This window comes from Sinohyriopsis cumingii, chromosome 19, assembly GCF_028554795.1.
Source record: "Sinohyriopsis cumingii isolate HCF-2022 chromosome 19, ASM2855479v2, whole genome shotgun sequence".
NCBI lineage: Eukaryota > Metazoa > Mollusca > Bivalvia > Unionida > Unionidae > Sinohyriopsis > Sinohyriopsis cumingii.
The window spans coordinates 14,985,056-14,997,116 of NC_142979.1; the positions used below are offsets into that span (position 1 = coordinate 14,985,056).

At 37.5% G+C, this 12,061-nt stretch overlaps 1 protein-coding gene across 1 annotated transcript in view; it reads right to left on the minus strand.

The window, feature by feature from the left end:
- Positions 1-12,061, minus strand: part of LOC149775166 (uncharacterized) — a 180,222-nt gene that overhangs the window by 124,679 nt on the left and 43,482 nt on the right. The window contains exon 3 of the mRNA XM_089944110.1: positions 1,997-2,090. Within this exon, the coding sequence (XP_089800236.1) occupies positions 1,997-2,090 (94 nt within the window). The remainder of the gene's footprint in view (positions 1-1,996; positions 2,091-12,061) is intronic.

Consider the following 12,061-nt stretch of genomic DNA (forward strand, 5'->3'; position numbering starts at 1 on the left):
CACAACCTGCACATCTGTAAAATTTAGGACACAAGTAACCAGTCTCATTTTGTTTATTAATTTTGTAACATTCTTTATTTTTTATGCATCATTGTTACAATAGATTAAATAAAGGTCAGTGCTGTTTTTCTGTTTTTATGATCTATTTATTCACAGCAGTGTTGTTTGGAACAATCTGCACTCTGCCTGCAGACTCGGTCAAGCACTCTGTCTGCAGACTCTGTCAAGCTGCGTAAGCCGTCAAGTTTACAAAGGATTAAATCAAGGTAAGTGGTGGTTTTTTATGTTTTTGCGATGCTGTTGTTCACAGCAGTGTCAAAATGCATATTTTGCCTAAAAATCAAATAGTCAAGTGCTGAAGGTGGTCATTCATGCAAGTGCATTTATATAATAACATTTATTTATGCATTATGCATTATTATAAATGATAGGTGGTTGCTCATAACAGAGGTTGTCCAATGCAGGTTTCAGTGTATATCATTATCATTTACAATGACTACAGACCTGCCAACGCTACAGAAACTATCTGAGTAAGACAGTTGATATTTTTCTGTACATCATACCAATTTTTAGTAACAAAACATTTCACCTGAAAAGTTCAGTGACATGGTCTGATGAAGCGCAGACACGATGTTCAAAAATATTTCACCTTAAAAGTTCAGTAACAAGGTCCTATGAAGTGTAGACACGATGTTCAAAAATATTTCACCTTAAAAGTTCAGTAACAAGGTTCTATGAAGTGTAGACATGATTATTACACATCAGCCTTGATGACTTCCAGTTCAATATCAGTAAATGGAGTTAAAAACTTATTGGAAGGCAATTACTTCTTGCATGATCTCTCAACCTAATGCAATCTTCACGTTTCCTTCTAATTGTCATGATGGTGACCAATCACCAGTCCTAGCATCAGAAATGCTCAAATCAACACAACGTGTAAAATAAATGCAACTGTTGCCTTTTCCAGGTTTTTATGTTCCAAGTACAGCCAAGTATCTGAATAGAGTGAAGTGCTTTAATTTTGCAAACAGCTGACTGTTCCCTTGGTCTATAATGTGATTTGTTTCCTGGATGACATTTCTGGACTACACAATAAACTTAAAGCAAGAGATAGATTCAAGTGTCTGTGGTACAGTTAGTCTAGTTTCCTAACGAACTCAAATAAGACAAAAGAAAAAAAACATGATCAAGTCATTATCCAGATTTTTCTATAAGGATCACATTTTTGTAAATTTTACAAATGTTGCAGAAGTTTCTTTCAGTAAGCCTTGCAGTAAAATCATACAGGCTGGTAAGTCTGCAATTGTAGGCATTTTTCCATCTTAAATTTCAACAATGAATAGAGGTCCTTGTGCACAGACCTATTGTAAGCAATCCCCTTTTGAGTGACTACTTTTGTTGGCAGAATGGGTGGCCTGACAAGACACGTTTACTGCAACGCCTTGTTATTACTAGAATAATGTTTATCCACAATCAGCAAATCTGGATTATTCAATTTTCATCAATCAAAATGGCATCTCCAAAACATGCACATATGGTATAGCTTAACTTTGTTCATCCAAGCTGGCATTTATCTGAACATCTGTCAATTTCCAATTGATTTTTGGAGAAATGCCATTCTACAGCTGAAATGATACAACACTAGAACTGGAAATAGACTAATAACTTTAAAAAAAAGTAATTAAATCAGTCATATGTGACTAATTTGTTCATGACCACTGCTTTAATTTGACACCATAAAAAATACAAACTATTTATTGAAATCTGTTATTCAACATTCTTAATGCCAACAGTGTGTAGCAGATTACTGACAACAGACCATATATTCCAGACAGCCACACCCACTTCATCTGTTTAGGTCTCCTTTTCTCTCATTTTGGACAAATTACCAATGAAGAAGGTGCATAAAAAAATTAAAGAAAAAGCTTGATGCATCATGAAGATTATTATGTTGCAATTTTTAAAGTTTCCACTGTATGGCTTAATTCAGACTTACCGTCAATGACTCTCTTTTTCTGCCACTTGTCACAAAAGTAAATCCCTGGGTCTCTATGGCAACCCCAGTGCGCTGTACATGTTCTTCCACATACCTGTAACAAGATAAATGAATCTTTGTAATCATGCATAAGAAGTCTAGACAACATGAATTTTACTAAAAATTATATGTACCATATTGGCATTTAGGTGACTTGAATATTTCCTCAACATTTATTACTCTTAGTGCTATAATTATTGATGAAACCTGCAGTATTGGTAGCAGACTTGCCATAATAAATGCATGCTGTGAAGAATAGCTTTCAACCACTCCTACTGCCAACGAGAAATGGTCTCGTAAGACTGAAGGTCTTTCAGAAGTGATCATAAACTTTTCAAGTAATGAATTTGTACATTAATTTGAATTTGATCTCAAGACAGATGCTCTTTCTAAATATTGGTAGTTTATGTTTTACTGCATAATATTCTCAACTTCAGGAAGTTATTATTCAAAAGGCAAGATTATCATTCACAAGTCCTGTTACCATAAAAAAAATTCATTGCAAGCACACAACAGCTTCCCTACATGATTCAAAAGGCAAGATTATCATTCACAAGTCCTGTTACCATAAAAAAAAAATTCATTGCAAGCACACAACAGCTTTCCTCCATGATTCATGGTATTCATCCAAGGTTTTCAGATGACAAAAGCAAATTATCTTTTTTGATTCCAAAAAACTGGGGACCAAAAAGGGGCCATTTCCTAACAAAACTGTCAAAAGCTTAAACTCGGGATAGAGCAAACTCAACCTCTATTTTTTTTAATAAGTTGGCTAATTAATGACTCTGCAATGTAGATATGTCAAAATCAAAATCTCAGTGATCATTGACAACAAACAGCACCAGAAGGAGAGTTAGCTTATCTCTTTGCAAGGGTTTGATATTTTATTCAAAATAAAATAATACAAATTCAAGCTCTCCTTTCCGTTTCATAGACATTAATACAAGCTGTCACTTTCTGCTTCATTCCATTTGTGTTGAATCTGCAATCATGGCACAGCAATTAATAAGTTAATTTCTTTTATGTACTGGGCATTATTGAGTTTATTTTTTTGTATACCATTGGTGCTTTTATTTACTCTTGTGTGAAACAAGCTAACAACCATTTGTTTATTTGCTGGGGTAGTGGATTGGTCCTGGATTTTGCCCATTTCTATTTATAGATGACCAAGTCATGTAATCTACCCATGCTGAATTGGAAATGTCATAAATCATCATCACTGGCGGCTCAGACTCAAGAGACCATGCGAATAGCGCCCTTGGAGTGTCGTCTGTCTCTGGGGTTTTGGCATTGTCTGCTGTGCCTGTGCAGGCCTGTGTGCAAGTGACAGTCCCTACTGCAGTTGGTGCAGATGCAGTGGTAAGTCTGAGTTGCTGTGGTTGCTGCTGCGCTCTTCTTTCTCTCATGTTTCTCTGCCACCAGCTGGCCTCTCCTCACATCAGTGACTGCTATGCCCTTACGGACTGTCTGTCTCCTGGTGCCTAGGACCTCGGCCTGCACTTCCCAGCTGTCGGGTGAAATGTTGCATGCCTTCATGTCCCTCTTGCACACATCCTTGAAATGCAGCCAACTCTTCTGGTGGCAGTGGCCAGCTGTCCATATAGGATGTCCTTTGGCAGCCTCCCATCCTCCATGCATCGGACATGTTCCAGCCATCAAAGGGAATACATGCTGGGGATACTTGCATGCTGCAGGATCTCACTGTTTTGGACCCGGTCTTGCCAGCTGATTTTCAGGATGCGTTTTTGGCACCGTATATGGAAGGAGTCGAGTCAATGCTCTTGTCTCATACAGGTGCTCCAGATCTCAATTCCATATAGGAGGGTGCTGAGAACGTAAGCCTGGTAGAGGTACACTAGGATCTTGGTGTGCTCTGTCAGCATGTTGTTTTCCCACACCAACTTTTTTAGTCGTGCTATGATGGTGTTTGCCTTTCCAAGCTTTCTGTCCAGCTCCACATCGAGCGAGAGTGTGTTGCTGATAGTTGACCCCAGGTAAGTAAAACTGTTGATGCCTTCCAGGATGACACAGTCGATTTTCATGGAAGGGGCAGTGGTGGCATATTGCATACTGACATTTGTCTTCTTCAGACTGATGGTGAGCCTGAACTGACTGCAGGCAGTAAAATGGTCTCCCAGTCTCTTGAGGGCATCCTCGGTGTGGGTCACAAGAGTTGCATCATCCGCAAAGAGAATCTCCCTGATGAGCACCAACCTCACTTTGGTTTTCGAGCGCAGTCGTGCCAGGTTGAACATACTCCTGTCTGACCTGGTGTGCAGATATATGCCATCAGTGGATGAGGCGAAGGCAAAGGAAAGGAGCAGGAAGAGAAAGATCCCAAAAAGATTCGGCACCAGCATGCAGTCCTGCTTCACGCCGCTGTTCATGGGGAAGGAGTCTGAGGAAGATCCATCATACAAGACTGTTCCTTTCATATCGGCATGGAAAGAGATTATCATGCTGCAGAGTTTTGGGGGTCAGCCAATCTTAATGAGAAGTTCAAATAGGCCCTTCATGCTGACCAGGTCGAATGCCTTACTGAGGTCAAGTGGCTGACCTCTGCTTTTCACTTGGAGTTGTCAGAGGGAGAAGATCATGTCTGTTGTTGACCTGCCTGCTCTGATGCCACACTGAGATTCTGCACACACATGGTCCGCCATCAGCTGCAGCCAGCTGAGGATGATGCAGGCGTACACTTTGCCAATGACGCCCAGGTGCAAGATCCCTCTGTAATTGTTACAGTCACAGTTTTTGTAAAGGGTCACAATGCTGGTATTGTGCATGTCTTGAGGGACTGCTCCTTCCTCCAAGCAAAGGCAAAGTAGCTCATGCAGCGGCTGAAGCAATGTCGGTTTCCCATATTTGACAGCTCCAGGCAGGATGCTGTCGCTACCTGGTGCTTTGCTGTTTGGGAGGAAGTCGATGGCTTTGCTTAGCTCCTCTAAGGTGGGCACTTTGTCAAGTTCCACCATGATGGGCAGTTTCTGTATGCTGCTAAGGGATGTAACGGTGACTGATGCATCTTGGAGTGTAGCTCTGAGTAGTGCTCCACCTATCTAGCCAAGTGCTGCTCATGGTCTGTGATCTTCTCTCCCATCTGAGATTTCAGTGGGGCTCTTTAATTCCCTTTATTTTGGTGTATGATTGATGGGTGTAATATGGGTTATAGAGTATACAGCTAGGCTTTACTCCAGATGTGCACCTTTCAAAAAAGTGCTAGCTCCACATGGTCATTTTTACTTCCTGAACTTCAGAGGCAAATTGTATAACACAGAGCCAATAACTTATTTTACATTTCATACATTTGGTAATTCATTCATTGCACTTTCAGAAGCTGGTATTGTCTAGTTTGGCAAAATTCATTTTCCCTATTTTAATAGCTGCTATGGATAGTGTACTTTAGACTAATTCAGGCTGATTTTTTTAGCACAAGGGAGCATTCATTTTAGTTAGCAGTGTGCTTAGATCATATACAATTTCCAAAAGTACAATATCCAAAGAAATATTATCCACATTACATTAATGTAACATAGAGGTATGCCAACATTCTCTCCACTGTGCATGTTTTAAATGCAAACAACTTCACTTTACATACGTCATTCTCTCAAAAGTTTACAATAACTGGTGAGCGCTCCCTAACCAGACATCACAGAAATACAACCAGTCATCACAAGTCTTTCTTTGAAAATTTACTTCTGATATATCGACTGTGAAGAGCATTTTAGATCAATTAAAAGTTTTTCAGATTGGCTGACATGTCTTTGTATTGACAGCAAAACAGATGCTGCAATATAACCATAACTATATAACCATTTATTCAGAGTAGAAGTAAACAAATTTCAAGCTGGCCACTGTAGTGACCATTTTAGATATCAGATCAGTACCATTTTCATGTACGTGTTTGTGTGTGATTTGGATTTTTAACACAGCTTTAAAAAAAATTCAGTCATATCGCTACGATATCTGCAGTGTGGTAGTTTACAGTGATGCCTAGCACTGGGGCATCAAATCGCAGACATGTAACATGATGTCCCACCCAGTCACATTATCCTGACACCAGGCCAACCAGTCCTAACACCAATCTCTTAATGCTGAGCACCAAGCAAGGCAGCTGTTAGTACCATTTTTGCAAGTCTCTGGTATGACTCGGCCATAGAATCAAACCCACGATCTCCCGCATCCGAGGCGGATGCTCTAACCACTAGGCCACCGGAGCAGTCCCATTTTCATGTAGAACCAATTAAACATCACAAGAAATCTTCTAGTGAAAACCACTATGTCAACTAATTGGAATAGACGAATAAACACGTACATCTGTATGTCATAAAATATGCTCCACCTTATGGCACACACAGAAAAACTCCTCAATTGCAGCATCTATTTTGTTGTCAATACAATGACATGTCAACCAATCTGAATTTTTTAAATTTAAAATGCTCTTTACAGTAAGTAAATTTTCTTTACACAGTAGAACTAGCACACCAAACCACAGGGACAAAAAAAAAATACAACCCTTCCATTTCAGTTTCTTCATTTAGGTAGTAAATAAAGTTACATGTTTTAAAGTAATATATAAGTCCCTTTCCTTCTATCACCCAATGAAACTGGTAAAACTCTGAATCAATAATGTAGGTGATATGACATGTTTGATTCAAATACAATGGCACCCCTGGAATGTCTCTGTACCACCAAAATCAATACAAACTTGGGTTTATATGTCTAGCTTAACATCCAAAATTCAAATTATATTCAGTGGTGATATACCATACCGAACCCCTTTAATTCTTCCCAGTGGCTGGTAAAGTAGATCAAATCTGACATATGAAGAACTATAATCGGCTCATCTTCTCTTCCTTTGCCAGCACACTGCTGTCTCTACTGAGATAAATGCACCTCGACTGACCAACTCTCCATGTGCTCTGATACTGCTGACATGTGCAAGAAATCAAGTTTTATCTGGGTTTATATGGCATAAGCTTGGCAAGGCAGGATGATCTTTGTAACTATCCTTCATGTGCTCAAGGTGGAAAGTTGCTTAGTCGGCAATTTTGCATTCAGCTGGACTGTAATGCTCAATGTAACTTTATGCCCTCATAAAATGGAGTGTAAGTGAATTTTGAACTGGTCTGTAAACCATATCATTGTGCTGAATAAAAAATCTACTAAATGCCTCCATTACTTGTTGCAAGCAATTACATCTTGATATTAACATGACATTTGCAAACAAAACAAGAAAAATTATGACCCAACAACCATTAAAAGGACATAATTCTGAGGGTTTAATAGTCTTCAATGGACAAAAGTTGCAATTCCAAAACAATATATGTTGTACATGTATACAATATCAAATGCAAAGTAATAACATTGAGCTGGAAAAGATCTATTTGATCCACAAACTAGAAAACCACACCAAGTACCATTTTTCTCAAAAGTCTAATCCAACTGTAAAGAATATACCCCGACCTTCCATAGCATAATGCACATGCAAATCAGGTCTATACTGCTTGTTATACAGATTACTCCTAACTGCACTGCACTGACCCAGATGGCAGATCTGGGTCTGTGCAGCGTTCAGTTGAAAATGACAAATTCATGATGATAACTATTCATTGTGATGAAGTATGACACATTAGTATGACACATTTATATGCACTCCATCAAGTCTAAATAGGATATGTAAAATCAATACATGCAGACAAAAGAATATTTTTATGAGGGTTCAATTTTGTTTAAAATGGCCAACTTTCTTTAATATTTTTTAAAATTTCATTACTGGAAAAGTCTAGCATTTTAACTGGAAATGAGGGTTCAAGTGACTGCTCTGTACCTCGTTTGGATCCACTTTCATGCAACTTTCAACTTGTATGAATACAAGTATACAGTGCTACACGTAGAAGTCGTATGACTTTCTTATTAAATGCATTAGCAAGATACAAGCATTTTTCTGGCTGAAACCTTAAACATCACATCAACTTCATCAAGATCCAAAGCATTTTTGTAAGGCTTTAAAGGTCACCGGCCATACTCAAACATTTTCCTTTTAATATCAGATTTGCATTACATGATTAAAAGTAGTTATACTCGCACAAAAAGAACAAAAAAATTATCAAGTGTAAAGAAGAAATAATAATTTAATTATTCGAAAAGTATACAACGCTGTTACTGCCCCTTAGTTACAGTTCCCACCTTTAGAGGACGCCATCCAGAAATGACAGACATTTATCCCTACAAGATGAAGTACATGCTTCTTGTTGTCGAAAAATAAAACACTATCAATTATGGATAGGAAATATTTAGATGAAACTAATGAAAACTAATTTACTGTTTAGTCTTATATCGGTACGAGTGCACGATGCACTAGATTGTGTTCCTTTACAAACTGTTCCATTGTTTTAATTTATTTTGAAAATTCCCATTAATACAGGTAAAAAGAATCAATTCTGGCTTCCCTGTGTTGGCACACTTTATTAAAAAAAAGAAAGAAATCGGCACACTTAAAGAATCCAAAGGAACCAAACTTGACTTCCGTTTGTTGGCTGACTTCATAAGAAAAAATCGGCACACTAAAAAGATACCAAAATCAGTTTCCAGGGTTGGTTTGCTTTGTAATAAAATACATTTATTTTATATCCTGTCAATAAGTTTAAATAATGAGTTTATTGCACCCTGCCAGTTGTGCTTATGACCCTGGCTTCTATTTGTTTGCCATATGTAATCATAATTGATGTTTGCAGAACAAATAGTATAAACAATAACAACTTGCTTTAATAATACTTTTGTAACCCATGCTACCAAAAAGATTATCATGTGCACTCACACTGAATGTATTTTAAAATAATTTTTTATTTGCGAGATACCGTTTTATAGTTAACCTGGATACAATACAATCTGAGTCAGTTTGCAATAAGTAACTTATCATGCGTAAATGGCAGGTGCCGTCAAGCAATCGGGTGATATTTTTGTCTCATTTGCGATGTTATTTGACATAAGCGATACACACTCCACTAAGGATGCATACACAAGCTGGCATCTGCTACATATATGGAGTTCGTGGATATATATTTTTTAAAAATATATTTCGCATGATGAAAAAAGAAGGAATATATGTTAACAATACAATGTTAATTTCTTTCATTTTTTTTCTCAAACAAGTGTATGTTTATAAATTTTGTGTACCGTGTGTGTTGGGGGACACAAATTCAACACAAAATTATTTCCTTTCTAATTTGTACGGAATAATGGAGCAAATATGATTGACGATATTGACCAGTAATGACAAACCTTTAATTTACGTGTGCACACACTAAGACAACTTGAAAAATAAAAACAATAAAATTAACTGGTAAGAGCTTCATAGGGCAGCAACTAAATACTGATAAAATGCTCAACATTATTCTCTCTCTCTCTCTCTCTCTCTCTCATATGTAATCTAGTGTGTATTTTATGCAGCAGTGTTACAACGTGAAGCGTAAAATTAATTATATTTGTTGTAATATCTCATGTACACTACCCTTAGCAAAATGTATATGTATTATGTATAATATTATCTGTTACGTATTATCGTTTAATAAATGATTACTGATAATTTGACAGGAAGACTTAAACTGAGACTGCCGTTGTGCATATGCATATATTGATTAGCATAAAAATGTATATAAATATTTTAATTAGAACAAACAAGACTGTCTGTTTTCTCTCATAAATATGTACGTTACGAAGTATGATTATTTTCTTTCAAAGAATATCAAAATAGTTTAAATTTAGCTATCTTACATGGCATCTACTTGTTTGTTGAAGAAAAAGAACGTACAATCTATTGTTAAGCTTGGCCGCATCGTCTTTCGAGTTGGACCAAATTGTCTTTGGGCCAAATTCACTATAATCAAGCATAAATAATACAACTTTCCCATCCCTTCCCTATTCGATCCCACAGATTAAATCCACTTTTTTTCTGGTAAACATGGTCTTTCGGAAAAAGAAAGAACCCTTTTTCCCATCGTCTATCTTTTGGTTACATCAGTATTCAACAAACTGCATCACATTTGCTGTATAATAGAATGATCGTATGATTATCACATAGACATTTACGTGGGGAAATTAGCGCCTGAATGACTAGGTTGAACAGAAGGGATAAATATATGTTCTATCCGGTTTCGGCACACGGTAATTATCGATTGTTAATGGTGATTGCCAAATAATTTTTTCATTTAGAAAAGAGGAGTTACCATTTGAAAGTTTTTTATCACCTTTTGTGATTCTGGCAAACACCAGCACCAACATGGACACCATATGGCTCTGTTCTGAAGTGCGGATTCGTGTTTTGAGGACATCCTATTTAGAAGTGCTGGGTCAAGATTTTGAGTGCCCTCAGAGATGCTTCTGCATGAAAAACGATAAACAGACCCCTTTCATGCCATTATTTCTCTTCACCACTCCCCTCCACTACTATGAGATAATGTGCAATTTCACAGCATGCAGCCATGGCAGCACAGTTCGTAAAGCACTGGACTTGTAATCCACAAGTTGTAGGTTCAATACCTGATTAGGCCAGACAAAGTTGGCTGCATGATTGTATCCTTCAGAAAGGCACAAAGCTCCCATTCCTCAGCATAATGTAGCCAGTGTGTTAAAAGACAACAGAAAAGAATGAATGAAAACAACATGGAAGCATTCTCCAATTAAATCCCCAAGTGTGTATGAATGAACAAATGGACTAACATATGCACAAAATGATAACCACAACACAAACAGCTATTTACAATTTGCTTAACAGGAGTTAACACATTAACCCCTGGAGGATTTTGTCATTTTCGCCTGAAAATCGAGTAGGAAACACGTTTTGAAAGCTATTTCTGGATACATCCTAATACATCAACTTCCAGGTGATTTTCCAATAACATGATGCCTAGTTGTGTTAGAAACAACATTTTTCATTGGCTATTTGGCTCACACATGAGCAGAAGTGAAGAAGTTGGAGTTTTTTTTTGTTTTTGGTTTTTTGCTTAACAGACCCATTTTTTTCGAATCGAGACTACTCTTTATTCCAAATGCCCATCTTATCTTACTTTTTGCAAAGGTTAATCTGTCTGTTTGCAGTTCATACCAGTCTGCCTTAGATCTGAGACCAAAAAGTGTAAAATCCGGACACAAAAATCGGATTCCAACCACGAGCGAATTTTGGGTGGAGAAAAATAGGGTCCAAAAAATTAGGTTTTTCACTCTGTATTTTGAAGTGCAACTAGAACTTCCAGATTATTTGGTATCATTGTAGAGCTACATCTGTCTACCTTTCTATAATACCACCCACTTTAGTGTATCATACAAGACCTTGATGCTACGGAGCTCAGCAGTAGGCTACTATCTCCTGCCATGTAAACTCGTTGCCAGGGGTTAATGTGTTAAAAAGAAAGAACATATGTTTGGAGAAAAAAAAGAAAATCAGGCAACAAAGGACTGTAACTCTTGCAAATGATATGGAATGTGATATAGAATGTACAATGGACATGGCTTAGATGGCAGGGTCCAGTTTTGTAAATTGGCCCCTGGCAAATTTCTTAACTTAAGGCTATGGTGTGACTTTTTCAGCTATTATTGTTTACTATTTATAGATATGGATATATTTGTGAACTAGGTGTTTCGGGCTTGTGTTGTTCTTGAAATTGATGTCAGGCAAGTACACCTTCCATAGTTGCTCTGCAGTATGTTGATAGTGAAATACCAGTAGTCGGCTAGGAAGAAGAGCTAGCCTCCTATAGCAGTAGACACATGGGTTCAACGCAAGTAGAATATCTAAAAAATGGCCTGGATGACAACTATTCTGAATTACATCAAGCTATTTAGTAGACAATGTTTTTCAAAATTTTCATCCAGGGAAAGGGCTTGCGTTTGCACTGTGAGCACCACATGCTGTTAAAAATGGCCTTCAATGTGAAAAATGCATGTATAAAATAGGGTTTGGGGTGCATAAACTTCTGCTATGAGTAGTAGTGGTGATAACAAACTGCTAAATGGTTGATTGAAAAAGAT